Source organism: Cebus imitator, unplaced genomic scaffold (assembly GCF_001604975.1).
Source record: "Cebus imitator isolate Cc_AM_T3 unplaced genomic scaffold, Cebus_imitator-1.0 Scaffold193, whole genome shotgun sequence".
Classification (NCBI taxonomy): Eukaryota; Metazoa; Chordata; class Mammalia; order Primates; family Cebidae; genus Cebus; species Cebus imitator.
Window position 1 is genome coordinate 1,094,796 of NW_016107508.1, and position 20,538 is coordinate 1,115,333.

At 37.5% G+C, this 20,538-nt stretch overlaps 1 protein-coding gene across 1 annotated transcript in view; it reads right to left on the minus strand.

Moving 5' to 3' along the window:
• Positions 1-16,037, minus strand: part of CATSPERB (cation channel sperm associated auxiliary subunit beta) — a 152,208-nt gene extending 136,171 nt beyond the window's left edge. Inside the window, exons 1-4 of the mRNA XM_037745163.1 lie at positions 15,908-16,037; positions 14,454-14,532; positions 8,482-8,570; positions 6,170-6,310 (exon numbers count right to left, since the gene is read on the minus strand). Coding sequence (XP_037601091.1) covers positions 6,170-6,310; positions 8,482-8,570; positions 14,454-14,532 — 309 coding nt within the window. The 5' untranslated portion in view covers positions 15,908-16,037. The remainder of the gene's footprint in view (positions 1-6,169; positions 6,311-8,481; positions 8,571-14,453; positions 14,533-15,907) is intronic.
• Positions 16,038-20,538: the final 4,501 nt, after the last annotated feature.

Below are 20,538 nucleotides of genomic sequence, written 5' to 3' on the forward strand. Positions count from 1 at the left end.
AAAAAAAAAAAAAAAAAAAAGGAGGGGTTGCAATCTCTAATAAAACGGACTTTAAACCAACAAATATCAAAAGAGACAAAGAAGGGCATTACATAACGGTAAAGGGATCCATGCAACAAGAAGAGCTAACATCCTAAATATCTATGCATCCAATACAGGAGCACCTAGATTCATAAAGCAAGTTCTTAGAGATGTACAGAGACTTAGACTCCCACACAGTAATAGTGGGAGACTTTAATACCCCACTCTCAATATTAGACAGATCAATGAGACAGAAAATTAACAAGGATATCCAGGACTTGAGCTCAGCTCTGGACCAATTGGGCCTAATAGACATCTACAGAACTCTCCACCCTAAATCAACAGAACATACATTCTTCTCAGCACCACATCACATTTATTCTAAAATTGACAACATAATTGGAAGTAAAACACTCCTCAGCAAATGCAAAAGAATGGAAATCATAACAGTCTCTCAAACCACAGTGCAATCAAATTAGAACTCAGAATTAAGAAACTCACTCAAAATTACACAGCTACATGGAAACTGAACAACCTGCTCCTGAATGACTATTGGATAAATAACAAAGTAAAGGTAGAAATAAAGATGTTCTTTGAAACCAATGAGAATGAAGACACAATGTACGAGAATCTCTGAGACACATTTAAAGCAGTGCATAGAGGGAAATTTTAGCACTAACTGCCCACAAGAGAAAGCAGGAAAGATCTACAATCAAAACCCTAACAGCACAATTAAAAGAACTAGGGAAGCAAGAGCAAACAAAATCAAAAGCTAGCAGAAGACAAGAAATAACTAAGATCAGAGCAGAACTGAAGGAGATAGAGACATGAAAAACTCTTCAAAAAATCAATGAATCCAGTAGCTGGTTTTTTGAAAAGATCAACAAAATAGATAGACTAATAATGAAGAAGCCAGACTAATAATGAAGAAAACAGAGAAGAATCAAATAGATGCAATAAAAAATGATAAAGGGGATATCACCACCAATCCCACAGAAATACAAACTACCATCAGAGAATACTATAAATACCTCTATGCCAATAAACTAGAAAATCCAGAAGAAATGGATACATTCCTGGACACTTACTCTCTCCCAAGACTAAACCAGGAAGAAGCTGAATCCCTGAATAGACCAATAACAAGTTCTGGAATTGAGGCAGCAATTAATAGCCTACCAACCAAAAAATGTCTTGGACCAGACAGTTTCACAGCTGAATTCTACCAGGGGTACCAAGAGGAGCTGGTACCATTCCATCTGAAACTATTCCAAACAATAGAAAAAGAGGGAACATTCCCTAATTCATTTTATGAGGCCAAGATCATCCTTATACCAAAACCTGGCAGAGACACAACAAAAAAACAACATTTCAGGCTAATATCCCTGATGAACATCAATGCAAAAATCCTCAGTAAAATACTGGCAAACCAAATCCAACAGCACATCAAAAAATGTATCCACTATGATCAAGTTGGCTTCATCCCTGGGATGCAAGGCTGGTTCAACATACACAAATCAATAAACGTAATCCATCACAAAAACAGAACCAAAGACAAAAACCACATGATTATCTCAACAGATGCAGTAAGAAGGCCTTTGACAAAATTCAACAGTCTTTTCATGCTAAAAACTCTCTATAAAGTAGGTATTGAGGGGACGTTTCTCAAAATTATAAGAGCTATTTATGACAAACCCACAGACAATATCATACTGAATGGGCAAAAACTGGAAGCATTCCCTTTGAAAATTGGCACAAGACAAGGATGCCCTCTCTCATCACTCCTATTCAACATAATATTGGAAGTTCTGGCCAGGGAAATCAGGCAAGAGAAAGAAATAAAGTGTATTCAGTTAGGAAAGGAGGAAGTCAAATTGTCTCTCTTGGCAGATGACAAGATTGTATGTTCAGAAGACCCCATCACCTCAGCCCAAAATCTCCTTAAGCTGATAAGCAACTTCAGCAAAGTCTGAGGACACAAAATCAATGTGCAAAAGTCACAAGTATTCCTATATACAAATAACAGACAGAGAGCCAAATCATGAGTGAACTCCCATTCACAATTGCTACAAAGAGAATAAAATACCTAGGAATACAACTTACAAGGGATGTGAAGGACCCCTTCAACGAGAACTACAAACCACTGCTCAAGGAAATAAGAGAGGACACAAATAAGTGGAAAAGAATTCCATGTTCATGGTTAGGAAGAATCAATATCGTGAAAATGGCCATAGTGCCTAAAGTAATTTATAGATTCAATGCTATCCCCATCAAGCTACCGTTGACTTTCTTCACAGCACTAGAAAAAACTACTTAAAATTTCATATGGAACCAAAAAAGAACCCACATAGCCAAGACAATCCTAAGCAAAAAGAACAAAGCTGGAGGCATCACGCTACCTGACTTCAAACTATACTACAAGGCTACAGTAACCAAAACAGCATGGTGCTGGTACCAAAACAGATATTTAGACCAATGAAACAGAACAGAGGCCTCAGAAATAACACCACACATCTATAACCATCTGATCTTTGACAAACTTGACAAAAACAAGCAATGGGGAAAGGATTTCCTATTTAATAAATAGTGTTGGGAAAACTGGCTAGCCATATGGAGAAAGCTGAAACTGGATTCCTTCCATACACCTTATACAAAAATTAATTCAAGTGGATTAAAGACCCAAACGTAAGACATAAAACCATAAAAAACCTAGAAGAAAACAAAGCAATACCATTTAGGACATAGGCATGGGCAAAGACTTCATGACTAAAACACCAAAAGCAATAGCAACAAAAGTTAAAATAGACAAATGGGATCTAATTAACTAAAGAGCTTCTGCACAGCAAAAGAAACTATCATCAGAGTGAACAGACAACCTACAGAATAAGAGAAAATTTTTTGCAATCTATCCATCATACAAAGGGCTAATATTCAGAATCTACAAAGAACTTAAACAAATTTACAAGAAAAAAAAAACAACCCCATCAAAAAGTGGGCAAAGGATATAAACAGACACTTCTCAAAAGAAGACATTTATGCAGCCAACAAACATAAGAAAAAAAAGCTCATCATCACTGGTCATTAGAGGAATGCAAATCAAAACAACCATGAGATACCATCTCATACCAGTTAGAATGGTGATTATTAAAAAGTCAGGAGACAACAGATGCTGGAGATGATGTGGAGAAACAGGAATGCTTTTACACTGTTGGTGGCAGTGTAAATTAGTTCAACCATTGTGGAAGACAGTATGGTAATTCCTCAAGGATCTAGAACTAGAAATACCATTTGACCCAGTAATCCCATTACTGGTATATACCCAAAGGAGTATAAATTATTCTGTTATAAAAACACATGCACACATATGTTTATTGTAGCACTGTTCACAATAGCGAAGACTTGGAACCAATCCAAATGCCCATCAGTGATAGACTGGATAAAGAAAATGTGGCACACATACACCATGGAATACTAAGCAGCCACAAAAAAGGATAAGTTCATGTCCTTTGCAGGGACATGGATGAAGCTGGAAACCATCATTTCAGCAAACTGACACAAGAACAGAAAACCAAACACTGCATGTTCTCACTCATAAGTGGGAGCTGAACAATGAGAACACGTGGATACAAACAGGGGAACACCACATACCAGGGTCTGTTGAGGGGTGGGGGATAGTGGAGGGATAGTATTAGGAGAAATGCCTAATGTAGATGATGGGGTGATGGATACAGCAAGCCACTACGGCACATGTATACCTATGTAACAAACCTGCGCATTCTGCACATGCACCCCAGAACTTAAAGTACAATAAAAAGAATAAAATATTAGAAATAAATTTAACAAAAGAAATATAAAACGTATACTCTGAAACCATAAAACATTGTTGAAAGAAATTAAAGATCTAAATAAATGGAGGGACATCCATGTTTACAGATTGGAAGACTTAATATTAGTAAAACAGCAACACTACCCAAATGTATCTACAGATTCATTACAGTCCTTATCAGAATCCCAGATGGCTACTTTGTAGAAATCGGAGGGCTTATCCTAAAATTCATATGGTAATGAAGACTAGCAAAAATAATCTTGAAAAAGAAGAACAAACTTAGAAGTTTCATGCTTCCTGATTTCAAAATGTAGCACAAAGCAACACTATCAAGACAATATGACACTAGCATGAAGATAGAAATGGATCAATGCAATAAAATCAAGAATCCAAAAATAAACTATCCCATTTATGGTCAATTTATTTTCAACAAAAATGCCAAAGCAATTCGACAGAAGAAGAAGAATAGTCTTTTCTACAAATCATGCTAGTACGGCTGGATATTCACATGCAAATGAATGAGTAAGGACCCCTTTCTCATATCAAATACAAAAATGAACTAAAAATGGATCCAAGATCTAAATGTAAAAGGTAAATTATCAACCTCCCAGAAGAAAACATATGGGATAAAATTTCATAACCTTGAGTCAGGCAATGGTTTTCTACATATGATACCAAAAGCACAAGCAACAAGAGAAAAAAAATAGGTACAGCGGACCTCATTAAGAAAAACTTTTGTGTAGCAAAGGACACTATCAAGAAAGTGAAAAGACAATGTATAGAATGGGAGAAAATATTTGCAAATCATATGTCTTATAAGAGACTTGTATCTAGAATCTATACAGAACTTTTACAAATCAAAAAGACAAATACCCCAACTAAAAGTGGGCAAATAATTTGAATAGATATTTCCGCAAAGAACACATTCAAGGGACTAATAAGCACATGACATGATACTCAACATCATTAGTCATTACGGAAATTAAAATCAAAATGAGATAGCACTTTATACCTACTAGGATGGTTATTTTTTAAAAAGACAAAAACAAGCATTGGTGAATGTAAAGAAACTGGAACCCTAACCCAGGTGTGGTGGTGTGCACTTGTAGTCCCGGCTACACAGTGGCTGAGGCAGAAGGATCACTTTAACCCAGGAGTTTGAATCCAGCCTGGGCAACACAGCAAGACCCTGTCTATAAATGAAAGAAGAAAGAAAAGAAAGAAAAAAGGGAAAGAAGGAAGAGAAGGAAGGAAGGAAGGAAGGAAGGAAGGAAGGAAGGAAGGAAGGAAGGAAGGAAGGAAGGAAGGAAGGAAGGAAGGAAGGAAGGAAGGAAGGAAAAGAAATTGGAATTCTAACCAGCTGCTAGTGGGAATGTAAATAGTACGACCACTTTAGAAAATAGTCTGGCATTTCCTCAAAAGGTCAAAAGCGGAGTTATCATATGATCCAATAATTCTATTCCTGGCCATGTAGCTGAAAAATGAAAACAGATTTCCACACAAAAATTGTCACACAAATGTTCACAGCAGCATTATTCATAATAGCCAAAAAGTGGGAACAGCCCAAATGTTCATCAACTGATAAATGGATAAACAAAACATGGCAGTTACACAATAGAATATTATTTGACCGTATTATGTTAACTGAAACATATGCTAATTGAAAGAAGCTAGCCATGAACATTACATATATGTTTCATTTACATAAAATGGTCAGAATTAGAAAATCTATAGAAACAGAAAGTCAGTGGTTGTTTAGGGCTGGGGAGCGGAGGAGGGGATCGGGAGTGGCTGCTAACAGTTACAGACTGTCACTTTAATCACTTTTAGAGTGACTAAAGTATTCTGGAATTAGTGGTGATGGTTGCACAACTCTATGAATATACTAAAAACCATTTAACTGCACACTTTAAATGAGTGAATTGTATGGAATTATATCTTAATAAAGTTGTTGCCAAAAAAAGAGGTGAAATAAAGACATTTTTAAGAGGAAAAGAATCAGAGAATTATTTGCCAGCAGTGCTGTACTGTAAGAAATGCTAAAAGAAGTTCACATCAGATGTCAACTTATATCTACAGGAAAGAATGAAGAACAGTATAAATAATAAATATATAGGCAAAGGGAACAAATAAGTATTTCTTCTTCTTTTAATTCATTTAAAAATATATGACTGTTTAAAGCAAAAAGTGTAACACTATAATTGGGCTTAAAACATACACAGATGTAATATTACTGAGCTGCCTATTTTTAAAAATACACATCCTATAAGGAAGAGTGTGCTTCTTGTTAATAACACATCCCAGAAAAAGATAAAATGTAATTACCAATGTTAAATTAAAGTGGAAGATGCCATAATATGTACTATTTATGATTTCCAAGCTGGGAGCAAGTCCTCCTGATGTAAAAACACTTAGCATTTCCTTTGAAGCACGTTCATTTTCAGTTTGGAAGAAACACTGGATTTGCTTTAGGAAAGAGAGAGAGAAAAAAACAACTAATAACCACTTGATGCTGAGACACAAGTTACATTAATCTAAAAGTAATGAGTAATTCCAGTCTCTAGTTAGAAAAAAAATCTATATAAAATTATACTTTCAGAACTCAGTAACCTATTATGCTAGCATCATAAAGGTTTCATCTTTATAATAATCTTTTCTATCATTGAAATGGTAATTATTATTACATGTAGTAAACATAGAATCAAAGCAATATGTTATCGCAAACAGAAATTCCAATTTTATTAAAATTGTTATTTTGTGTCTAAATAAAAAAAGAAGCAAATGTATAAAGCAAAGCTCATTTTAGTGCATCTTTACTGGGTATTTCTTAGTTCTGAGAAAGTATATGAAAGTGTAGCAATCAGAAATGGTGGATTTTACTGAAAACTAACATGAGACAGATTCCAAGAACTTTATTTCAATTAGTTCTCCTAGTACTTAAGATCACATTGGGCAAGTTCCCTATCTGAGTTTTAGTTTCCCTAACCTAAAAAATGGGGAAATACATTCATTCCAAAAATATCTACTGAGCCCTTACTATGAATGGGGCAGTGCTGTAGGTGCTAGGAACATATGTGAATAAAACAGACAAAACCCTCTGCCCTGTGGAATTAACATTCTAATGGAGATTGGCAGGGAGACAAACTGGAAGGATAGATTGGTGGATGGATTGGTAGAGAATGAAGGAAAAGATTTAAAAAAAAATAAAATAAAGCAGAAGGCCGGGTGCAGTGCCTGTAATCCCAGCACTTTGGGAGGCCAAGGCAGGAGGATCACGAGGTCAGGAGTTCAAGACCAGCCTGACCAACATGGTGAAACCCTGTCTTTACTAAACATACAGAAATTAGCTGGGTGTGGTGGCACGTGCCTGTAATCCCAGCTACTCAGGAGGCTGAGGCAGGAGAATCGCTTGAACCCAGGAAGCAGAGAGTGAGCCGACATTGTGCCAGTGCACTCCAGCCTGGGTGACAGAGCCAGACTCCATCTCAAAAAAAAAAAAGAACGAAGCAGAGAAGTGAGGTTGAGAGTACAGGAGTGTAGGAAGGCAGTACAACTTTTAACAGGGTTATCAGAGAAAAGAAAAATAGTACTTTCCTCATAGAAGATTAAATGTGTAGATTAAATGTCATGATAAACATAAAACATTTTTTTGAAATGCCTGATGCATATAAACACTTTATAAATGTTAGCTATCATTTCTAATACTACTGCTACTAGAACTACTATATCACAGCTATCCGAAAAGTAGGTTAATTCCCTCTTTAGAAGAACTGAGGGTCAGAGAGTTTAGGTAACCTGCCTCAGGACACATAAAACATAAATGGCAGAACCAGGACTGGACCCCAGCTCTGTAAGTCTGTCTTCCTCCAAAGCCCATTCTTTTTTCATAACATATAACAACAAATCAGAAATGCATTTTTGGCACAAAGAGCATATACCTCTCAATAGCTGTAAATATAAAACTTAAATATATATTTAAGCATATCAAGAGGGAATTGTGACCTAAGTCAAAGCAGGCTTAGGAATAAATGCATTTGTTCTCATGGAATCTTTTTCTTTGTTTTTATTATATTTATCATAGATTCTTAGACAATCTGTGCATTTTTTTATTAACATATATTTTTGTTCGTATTTGCTGCATGATCTTGATAGTATGCTTTATTTCACTGTGTTGTGCGTGTTTTTTAAAAAGTCTCCCATTATTTGAATCAAAGGATCATTCCTTAACCAAAATGACAACTTCAATGTGGTACTTGTTATACAAAGGCAAGACTGTTTCTCAAGGTCATGTGAGGTAACTTTCCTTCTCTAACAGGTTACATTTGTCAAACTTCAAAAGGACAAAGGAACTCTATTAAAAAGGAGCCAATCTTTAAAACGGGGAGGGAGGAGGCATCATTTTAAAAAAGAATAAAAGCAAAAACACCCAGGGTGTTCAATGGCTAAGTGAAGTATTTTACCTGCTCCAAGTGGACATACACTAAAAGAGATAGAAAAGATTATTATCTACATAGAATTTTTCCTCCCCAAGTCTGAACATAGTAGAAGGTATCTGGAAAGAATACAGTGCTATTGGTTTTACACATGGACTTATAGAAACCTGAAGGGTTACAACACATGCTATTAGTGGACCTTACCAGGCTTTCTGAGAAAAGATACAACTTGATTATTTCATTCTTTTGAGGTAACCCTTTGCTAGCACATGCAAAGCGTTTCTCTGTATCACCTAAATAATAAAATATATATATATATTAGATCACTGATAGAAGACTGTCCATGAAAAGTACCATGTTTTTAAAACTGACGAAATATTTTTAAAGAATAAGAATTATAATTGTACTTTTTAAATTCACTTTAGGCAAAATTCAAATTTTCCACCTTGTTTTTCTTTTTGAACCTACACTATCAGGCATGTTTAAAATGGGAAGGTTTGGCTCAAGCACTAATGTTACTCATGCTAGACTATGACACAAAATTTTTAGAGGCAGACAAAAACCAGCTCTTGACACTTCAACTCCTCACCTTGCGGGTATGAAAGGATCCAGGATTGGCAACTGCAGAGAGTTTGTGTTTTGATAGAGAGGTACTGAATGAAGACGTTGGGAGGAGGACCCCTTCTACTTACTTACCTTGCGTCTGAGGCAAGAGGGTCTGATGGGCAAAATAAAAAAGTAACATGTATCCCTGCAGTTTGGGGCACAGACTCAGACTCCTGCTTAGAAAATCTAGAAGGCAAGAGATGATTTGGTGGACAGAACAGGATATGGTTTGTTGAGAAAGAGATAACTGTATTAATGATACAGACAGGAGACAGAAATATTGGGCAGAAGAGGCAAAGGCCCTATCCTTAACCCTGGAAGCCCGCAGCCCTAATGAAAACAGGCATTTCTGTTTTCATGCCTAAAAGTTGCCTTTTGGCCCACCACACCCCCTATCCTGTACCCATATAAACCACAGATCCCAGGGTCCAGAAGCAGACAAGTAGACAAGCAAGAAGATAAACAGAAGAGCAGAAGAACGGCACAGAGAAGAGAAGGAGCATCCAAATGCCAAGAGGAGTTCGGCTGGGAATCGTTGGAGAGATCAAACTCCAGAGGCAGATCATCTTCCCACTCCATCCCTCCTCTAGCTCACCATCTATCCTGCTGAGAGCCACCTCCACCACTCAATAAAACCCCTGCATTCATCCTTCAAGTTTGTGTGCAAACTGATTCTTCCTGGATGCTTGGTACCAAGCAAGAACCTGGGTACCAAGAGGGCACTGAGCTGGTTAACACTTAGGCCATCCACGGACAGCAAGGCTAAGAGGGCACACTGTTAACACACTCCCACTTGGGCTTCAGGAGTCGCAGGCTTCCATCCGTGGATACTGCCATGGGGCCAGAGTCCTGCAAGAGGGGCCAGGGAACTCTCTCATTTCATTAAGAGTCCTACACAACCAAAATTTACTGAGGCCAAAGATGCATGAATGCTTCCTGTGGTTCACATGTAGGTCACTGGTGAAAAAGAACTAGCTTAGGGTCATCTAGATTTCAGTCCCCCAAGGTCTCTCTAAGTGGCAACCAGCTCTCAGCAGAAAGAAGACAGAGTTGCAAGAGTTGACAAAGGAATTAGTGATCAGTGGGAATGAAGAAGTTTTTGCCTTTGTTAGAAGAACTGTAGATAAGAGATTCCCAGTAAAGTGATGGAAGGGAAGGGGCTATGAAGGACTCATTCAAGTGCCCAGGGATCAAGGGTCAGCTTTACACATCTGTTGAAACTTGAAGTGCAGTTGTCGGATAGTTCCCTCAGAACCAGTTAGGGCAGAACTGTGCTAACCCCCACCACCCCACTTCTCCCTCCCTTTCTACAACAATGGACGGGGAAGGGTCAAAACCTAAAGTTAGTGAGACAATGAAAAGGAATCTAAATACTAGGTGGAGAGAAGGAAAAGTTGATCTTAGTCTTTCTTCCTCTACTATAGGTTTCCCACCAGCACAGGCCCAAGCAGGAAACAGGGGAGAAGTTTCAATTATAAAACAAGAGTTAAATTTGATTCATACATGGGCTTGGATATTTTAATTATGACAATAATAATGCAAAACTGTTTTAAAATTTCAAATCCTCAGAGAACTGGTTTTTGATGCTTATACTTTGTTAAATAAATATGACTAAATTTTTTTTTTCTAATTTCCAAAGTAAAACATGTTTATTGTAGAATATTTGTAAGATATGGAGAGGTTAGAAAAATATAATGAGGGGCTGGGCGTGGTGGTTCATGCCTGTAATTCCAGCACTTTGGGAGGCCAAGGCAGTGGATCACCTGAGGTCAGGAGTTCAAGACAAGCCTGGCCAACGTGGCAAAACCCTTTCTCTACTAAAAATACAAAACAGCTGAGCGTGGTGGCAGGCGCTTATAATCTCAGCTACTCAGGAGGCTGAGGCAAAAGAATTGCCTGAACCCGGAAGGCAGAGGTTGCGGTGAGCCGAGATCACACCACTGCACTCCAGCCTGAGCAACAAGAGCAAAACTGTGTCTCAAAAAAAAAAGCAGAAAAAGAAAAATATAATGAGAACTAATTTCACCATCCAAAGCAAATCACTAAAAGATTTTGATGTGCATGACCTCAAGCTATTTTTCTATTGAAATTAAACTATTTTTTCACTGTTCAAACATCATTTGTATATTTTGTTTTGTTTTTGTTTACAACTTTTATTATAGGTTCAATGGGGAACATGTGTAGGTTTGTTAAAAAGTATATTGAGTGATGCTAAGTTTTGGAATACAAATTAATCTGTCTCTCAGGGAGTGAGCATCATCCCCAACAGGTACTTGCTCAGCCCCTCCCTGCTCCATTTCTCCCCCTCTCATGTTCCCCAGAGTCTGTTGTTCTAGGGATCCAACTGTGTGAATCACCCAATTGTAACCAAAAAAAATCTTGGTTCTGGTCCAAATATTCATCCAGTAACAGAGGAATAACAATGCCAAAGATTGGATTTAAATAGGAGGCAAAAATAAATTTAATTTCTAATTGAATGTTATCCTGTTTGTATAATGTAATGATTTTAATGCTATTCTTGAAATTCTATAAGTAAACATATCTTTACAAATATCACAGATATGGCTTCAAATATTTCTGGAAGTTATAATGTTAAACAGTTTTCAAAGTACTTTCAACTTATACAATCACTTTGCCCATATTTGACAATGCTATCAGACCTATTTTTTAAAGCTATAATTTGATTGTGAAGTTCAAATCACTTTTCTGTTTAAAAATCTTCACTGACCCACCATTACCTCATAAATTAAACTCCTTAAAATGGTGAGACACTAAACAGAAGTAAACTAACTCCTTTAAATAACATACTTGGAGCCATTAAAGCTCAAATGAGTTGAGCTGGATTTAGATATCATTTTATAAAATTCCCACAATACCTTGTGCCATATATATTACTGTCTCCTCTTTAAAGATGAGGAAATCAAGCTCAAAGGTCGTATAACTAACAACAGTGCGTCCAACTGGAACCGAGTTGTTTCTGTCTCTAAGGGCCATCCTCTCTTTATCCCGCTAGACACTCTTTCAGTAGTTAAGCCCATTTTTTCAGTCTCTCCTGCACATAACCTCATCTATCATCTCTGAAATGCCTGGGGTTCTCCCTACTTTCACTCTCTGCCTCAAATTTTAATATATTTTAAGATCCAGTTTAAATAGAAATTGTGTTTTTTTGTTTGTTTGATACACAATCTTGCTCTGTCAACCAGATTGGAGTGTAGTGGAGCGATCTTGGCTCACTGTAGCTTTTGTCTCCTGGGGCTCAAGCAATCCTCCCATTTCAGCCTCCTGAGTAGCTGGGACTGCAGGTGAGCACCATCACACCTGGCTAAATTTTGTATTTTTTATAGAGAAGCATTTATGCCATGTTGCCCAGGCTGGTCTCCAACTCCTGGGCTCAAGGTATCATCCTGCCTTGGCCTCCCCAAGTGCTGAGATTGGTTGAGATGGGTTGAGCTGGATTTAGATGTCATTTTATGAAATTCCCACAATACCTTGTGCCATATATATTACTGTCTCCACTTTAAAGACAAGGAAATCAAGCTCAAAGGTCATATAACTAACAACAGTGCGTCCAACTGGAACGCATTGTGTGAGCCATTGCACCTGGCCAAAGAGTTTTTTCTAATACTTGTCTTAGTGAAACTAGTCGATTTGTCCTCTGAACTTTGGTATCATTCTGTGAAATTCTCAGATTATAGTTTTCTAGATTCTGTTATAAAATAAAACACAAAAAGTACTTTTTTGCAAGCTTCTAAAGGAAAGATGTGCCAGAGAAGTTATATTTTTAACAGTATGTGACTTCTTTAACAAAAATGTTGATATAAAGGGAAACCACACAAGTGTAACTACCAATGGAATGCCTGCTCTGACTGCAATAAAAATCCACTTTGGGACAAATGTACAGAAAAATATGCCATTTATGAAATTCCTTCATTGTCCTATTCACAGTTACACAACCACAACAGTCACCCCTTTTCTGTGATTTCACTTTACATAGTTTCAGTTACCTGTAGCCAACCATAGTCCAAAAATATGAAGTGGAAACTTTCAGAAATAGGCAATTTATAAGTTTTACATTGTGCACTGTTCTGAGTAGTGTGGTAAAACCTCATGCGATCAGCTGGGTGTGGTGGCTGACGCCTGTAATCCCAACACTTGGGGAGGCCAAGGCGGGCAGATCACAAGGTCAGAAGTTCAAGACCAGCCTGGCCAAGATGGTGAAACCCCATCTCTACTAAAAATACAATACTTAGCTGGGCATGGTGGCAGGCACCTGTAATCCCAGCTACTTGGGAGGCTGAGGCAGAGACTTGCTTGAACCTCAGAGATGAAGGGTGCAGTGAGCTGAGGCCATGCCGCTGAACTCCAGCCTGGAAACAGAGCAAGATTCCATCTCAAAAAAAAAAAAAAAAAAAAAAATCTCATGTCACCCTCCACCATCCAACCCAGGATGTAAATTATCACTCTGTTCAGCATATCCACACTATATGCTAACTGCCTGCTAGTCACTTGGCAACCATGTGAGTTATCAGATCAACTGTCCCAGTAACACAGTGCTTGTGTTCAAGTAACCTTGTTTTACTTCCTACTGTTATTTCACAAGGCCTCACAGCCTGTGTCATTCACCTCACTTCATCTCATCACATAGGCATTGTATCATCTCACATCATCAAAAGAAGGACAAGTGTAGTACTAAGATATTTTGAGACAGAGAGAAGAAAGACCACATTCACATAACTTTTACCACAGTATATTGTTCTACTTGTTCAATTTTATTAGCTATTGCTAATCTCTTATTTTGTATAATTGATGAATTAAACTTTATCATAGGTATGTATGCATAGGGAAAAAACAGTGTATATATAGGGCTAGGTACTCTCTGCAGTTTCAAGCATCCACCAGGGGTTCCCTGCAGGTAAGAGGGACTACCTTACAGCAATGAAGTTGAAAACAAGAGCAGCAAAAGTGCTTCCATCTCTCTCTCCCCACCCGTGCTGCTTCAAGGGATGACAGCATGCCACATCAAAATATGCCACTTTGGCACATTGATTATTTTGAGATAAAGGTAATCAAGAAACAGCAGGTGCACTAAAGCAGGACATAAATTTCCCATGATAAAGGCGCCCTCACTGTACTTTCTCAGAACCACAAAAGTCCTATTGACTAATTCAATCTATGTGTTACTTTTAGAAAACTCTTTTCAATCTCAATCCACTAGTCTTATAATTCAGTTTGCATTCATACAACAATGCAACCATTCATAGAGGAAAGAATTTTAAAATGTCTGTTCAAACAATTAAAGTTTTGCAAGTATAAAATTAAACTTTAAATAGTCTATGATTTTAAAGTGATAAAATACTATAACCAGAGAAAAGGCTCCATCTATACAACTTAATAAAAATAAGATCACAATGATATTTGAAGCCTCTAGACCAGAGTATAATAGACAATACTGGGGAATAACTCGAAGATTTAAAAAAATACTAAAAGAAAAATATTTTTTGTAAATGAGGAAGAGACATAAATGACAACTCCTGAGAAGGAATTAGACAGTAAGACAGTCTGAAACTTACCTTTATTATATACTATTCCTGATGAAAATTCAAATATGTTCAAAAGCAAAATGGAAACATACATAAGTGGCAATTCCATCTGTTGGAATAAATAAGAATTATTTTCATTCAATTACTCTGAACATATTTTTGAATTCCTTTTGTTATAAACAACTACAAAGCAGTAAAGAAACCATCTCAATATTTCGTGCTATGTGACAAAAGCAGGTAACACAACAGTTGACTAAGCTGTAAATTTACTCCCTACTTGTATTAAAGGTAAATTTATAAGTATAATTATTACAAAGTAGAAAAAGAGAGGTGGCTGAGGTTTTCCTTCAGTGTAGATAACTTTTGGAGAGGGGAGATCAACTACACAGCTATGTAAAACAGAACCTGAATTGATGAAAACTCTGTGGATGATACGGCTGTAACTTAATCTAATATTTTGGCAACTTTGGGGAAGATAATTCACATGGTCCTGAGTATACCTGTACATTCTTGTTGAGTGTGTCAAGAATGCAAGGCCCTGTATGCTGTCCACCTCAGGGCTGTGTTTGTAGCCACCAGGCTCAAGGGATGAGGTAAGGCACCCCAGACAACAGCAGGCTGTTTCCATGATGAATCGCCTAATCTCAGTGTACATCTCCTGTAATGCACACCACTATGTGTATAAGCATCTGTTATGGGCTCAATTTTCTACCCCCCAAATTCTTAAGTTGACTTCCTAACCACCCATACCTCAGAAGGCGATCAATTTGGAGATAGGATTTTTAAAGAGGTGATGAAGTAAAAATGAAGTCATTAGGGTGGGCCCTCATCCCATAGGACTGGTGTCCTCAGAGGAGAGGAAATTTGGACATAGGGAGGATGAAGTGAACACACAGAGGGAAGATATTCAGAGGGAAGATGAAGTAAGGACACATGAAAAAGACAGCCATCTATAAACTCAGAAGAGAGGCATGGAACAGATCTTTTCTCACGGCCCTCAGAAGGAATCAACACCACCGACACCGTGATCTCAGATTTCTAGCCTCCACAATTGTGAGAAAATAAATTTCTGTTGTTTAAGCCACCCAGTGTACAGCCCTTTGTTATGGCAGCCCTAGCAAACTAACACAGCATAAGCACTCAACAAGCATTACCTCTGAGTTCATATCTCTATACACTGCAGCAACTTCTTTATTCTCATCACACTCCCCTACTGATCTACTTAGCAGTTAAATTACCCCCAGTTATCATTGCCTTGTAATTATTACGAGTTTTACATAATTGTCAGATACAAGTCACGTAACTGGGCATTTTCTCTTCTCTGGCACCAAATAAACATTGGGAATTGCCCCAAAGAAGGAACCTATTGCCTCCCCCAGCTTGTTCATTTGTAGTTACTCCATTATTATGGAAGAGTGATCACACTGTAAATTCATACTCTAGCAGGGTCCTTATTTTAATATATATATTTTTAATGTAATTACCTCTTCATGGGATGCCCAACTGGTTGTGCTTTTCTTTTTTATATTTTTCCTAAGTTTTCTTCCATATAGACTGAGAAGAAAGACAGTCAGGAGCCAAGTTTTCACTGTTGACTGGTTTAGCAATCTAAGCACCTTTGGTAACAGCCAATCAGCAGCTACCAAGTACAGAAGCAGGCTTAGAAAATCTAAAGTACAGGCAGTTGGAATTTCCAATTAACTGCCTCTTTCAGAGCACCACAGGGCATTTTCTTTAAAAACTGATAAGAGGTGGAGTTTCTCCAAACCTACCGTCTTTAATATAACATTCATCTAGGAAGGATCAGAAACCTACAGATGATTATCTATAAAATACTTCAATTATCATATGATCATTGGATGCCTGGGGAAAAACGTAAATGCTAAAAGCTCATGCCAACTGCATACAATGAGGTTTAAAAGGAGACAACCTGTCAAAGAGGAGAGCTTCATAACTGAGTCTTGAAGGAAGAGCAGCACTTAAAAAAAATAGAGAAGGCTTTATTGGCAGGTAAACAAGACAAGCAAACACACACCGCACAAAGTTAGGAATGAGCTGTGGATGCATGGAAACAGTGAGACCAAATGGCATGGCAGTTTGTCCTCCATATTCGTGTTGTGTGATTGTCCTTAATGTGGTTGTGCGTGCTTACTAAGGCTGCCTTTGAGTACCGAGTGAGCTGAGCTTGAACCTTTCTGTATCACCTAGCACCCTGACTACTCATGAATGGTCACAGAGGCTGACACATACTTTTTGATAATGATGATAATAAAACTTGTTTATACTCTGGTTTTCCTTCAGAAGTCCTTTGACACAGTCATGTAAAACCTACTTTATCCTCATATCATGAAATATGTCTGCTATCTGGGTTTAATCTATTCCTGGAAGAGCCCGCATAAGAAATAAATTTGTCTCACCCTTTCTGGTGACCTTGACCTAAAGAAGAACCTGAAATAGTGTGCAAAACACAACAAAATATCTCTCCTTACAAAGACTGAGTTTCCAGAAACTCAGAGCTCTCTGTTTTTCTTGCCTGTTTCCCACTAGGGAAGGCAATAAAGCTTTTATGGAAGAAGTTGCAGTTTTCAGTTACCATAGCAACACTGCTACACATTAAAAAAAGAGTCTCAGCAATACTGAAGGTACACATTGAGAGCTCTTAAGAGAATGATGAAGCAGGTGACATTCACCTTATTTTTCCCCAGCAACGCCTTAGTTTTCTTTTCCTCATTTGTTCCCACATAATATTTCCTCACTTATGAAAGAGTAAAGGATCTGCTTTCAGTCATAGTCACTGATGAATTACACTTTGATGTGAGTGAGTACCAAGACTACTCTCACAGTAGGTGATCTACAGCGGAATAAAAGGGGTTCTTCTCCCTGAAAAACAAATAATGCACTGGGCGTCTGTCTAGTCAGGAGGATAGGGAGAAGGGGAACGGGCTGATTGAAAAAAGGATAACTTTGTCTTTCTTTTGGTAATGTTTTACTGGCTACAACAGTGTTTATTAGGTGTGAAAAATAAAAACAAGTATAGAGAAATCAATTACCCATAAATCAACAACCAGATATAACCACTGTAAACATTTTGACACTTCTCGAGTCTGTTTCCTCTGCATTTATACGTCCTTCTTTCAGTCATTGTTATTCTGACCATTTTCTCATGAAACTCAAGTGTTTTAAGTCTTCAGTTATATATCTAAAAATAACTGTACTTAATTTACTTAAACATAAAATATTGTACTATTTTCAGTGGTTTCCTTTTTGGAAAATGTGGCAATGAATAATCCTAAACAAAAATCTTTTCCTACATTAAAGAATATTTCCTTAGGATATGAACATGTTTAAGACTCTTGGGTGTATATTGATAAATTGCTTTCCAGAAATCCAGCAGTGAAAATTAGATATAATCTGTAATAATTTGATACATTAAAAATCTTGTTTTACTTTTTTGAATATTGGTGCAACTGAACACTTAAAAATATGTTTGCTTGCCATTTTTTTCTTCTATAAATTATCCAGACATGTTGTTGACAATTTTCTACTGGAAATTTAGTGTTTTACTTGTAACAATTTATTAATAAATTTTCTCATCTTTTTTTTTTTTTTTTTTTTTTTTTTGGAGACAGAGTCTCTTCATGTCATCCAGGATAGAGTGTAGTAGTGCAATCTCGGCTCACCACAACCTCCGCCTCTGGAGTTCAAGTGATTCTCCTCTCTCAGCCTCCTGAGGAGCTGGGGTTACAGGCATGTGCCACCATGGCCAGCTAATTTCTGTATTTTTAGTAGAGACAGGGTTTCATCATGTTGGCCAGGCTCATCTTAAACTCGTAACCTCAGGTGATCCACCTGCCTCAGCCTCCCAAAATGCTGGGATTACAGACGTGAGCCACTGCACCCAGCCTTCTCATCCTTTTTATGTGAGAAATTTTAAAGACTTAAAAAGCTCAAAGACTAAGATAACGAGGATATTTCAACCACCCAAGATTAAAATCACCCCCAGTTTTTAATAACTTTTTATTATGAGATGTGCCAAATATTGGGGGTAAAGTAGAGAGAACTATATAATTACATTTTGTACAATTGCCTACCTTTGGTCTTGTTTCATCTATGCTCTTTCACTTACTTCCCTCCAGTATTATTTTGTTGTTTTTTGGTTGTTGTCATTATGTTTTCAGGCAGAGTCTCACTCTGTTGCCCAGGCTGGAGTGCAGTGGTCTGATCCCAGCTCACTGCAACCTCTGCCTCCTAAATTCAAGTGATTCTCATGCCTCAGCCTCCCAAAGAACTGGGATTACAAGTGTGTGCCACTATGCCCGGCTAATTTTTGTATTTTTAGTAGAGATGGGGTTTCGCCATGTTGGCTAGGCTGGTCTCAAACTCCTGGCCTTAAGTGTTCTGCCTGCCTTGGCCTCCCAAAGTGCTGAGATTATAGGCATGAGCCACTGCAGCTGGCCTGCAGGATTATTTTGAAGATATCAGAAAATGACTTTTTTTTTAAGAAAAGAAAACCACAATACTATTTCACACCTAAAAATAATATTAACTCCCAGATATCAACCCAGTGACTGTATTTCCTCAGTTACTTAATTCACAAAATTGTTCATAGTTGTATGAACAAGGATCCAATAAGGTTCAAATTTTGCCACTGGTTGATGTGTCTCTGAGGTGTTAAAATCTATACATAATTTTCTTTTCATCCCTCCCTCCACCCCATCATTTTTTTTCCCTGTCGCCTTTTTCCTTAAAACTCATTAAAGAGCACTCTGGGAGGCCGAGGCAGGCGGATCACAATGTCAGGAGATCGAGATCAGCCTGACCAACATGGTGAACCCCATCTCTACTAAGAACACAAAAATTAGCTGGGTGTGGTGGCATGTGCCTGTAATCCCAGCTACTCAGGAGGCTGAGCCAGGATAATCACTTGAACCCAGGAGGCAGAGGTTGCAGTGAGCTGTGATCATGCCACTGCACTCCAGCCTGTCGACTGAGACTCCGTCTCAAAAGAAAAAAAAAAAAAAAACTCATTAAAGAAAAAGTTAGTTGTAATGTGTTTCCCACAGTTTGAATTTTACTGAGTGCATAATTACGGTATCTTTTTAAATAATAAGTTTATCGTATTATTCTGTAAATTGTTAAGTAGATTTAGAGGCTTGATCAGATGCAGGTTTAATTTTTTTTTTTGTCAAGAACACTTCACAGGTGGTGTTGAGTACTTCCATCAGGAGGCACCTAATGTGTGGTTAGTTCTCTTTTTGTGATGTAGCAGCCATCATTTATTGCCTACATCTATTAAATTTATTAAAGGGTACAAAGTGGTGATGTATTATAATTTTACCATTTTGAAAATAATGAATTGATTCCCTAGCATCTTCATAGAGGCAACCAATAAAGTTTGTTTTTGGTATCATTATGAACTCACAGGTTTCCACTTAAATATGTTTAATGTATTTCTGTCATTATAGTTATTATCCTTATTGATGCTCAAAGTGTTTAATTTTTTACAGATATGGTTCTTTTAAAGTTGGCTTCTGAGTCTTTTTGACATGACTCTAGTCATTTTTGACAGTTTTCTTCTTTCGTTATAAGATAAGATACTCTAGGCTCACCTTATACATTTCCTGCCCCAGACATGGACTCAGTCATTTCTCTATTTAATTCTGATTCCTTTTACTGGAAAATAGTATTTAGAAGCCATAGTTCTGGGAGTTTGGCTAGTCTTTTTTTTTTTTTTTCTTTAATAAATATAGACAACCTGGCCAGGTGTGGTAGCTTACACTTGTAATCCCAGCACTTTGAAAGGCTGAGGCAGACAGGTAACTTGAGGCCAGGAGTTCAAGTACAGCATGGCTAACATGGTGAAACCCCGTCTCTATTGAAATATAAAAATTAGCCAGGAATTAGCGAAGGCTGCAGTGAGCTATGATCGTGCCACTGTACTCCAGCCTGTAGACAGAGCAAGACTTTGTCTCAAAGAAAAAAAAAAGGAAATTCTGTCATTTGCAACACACTGATGAATCCAAAGGACAGTGCTAAGTGAAATAAGTCAGGCACAGAAAGACAAATACCTCATGATCTCACTTACATGTGAGATCTAAAAAAGTCAAACTCATAG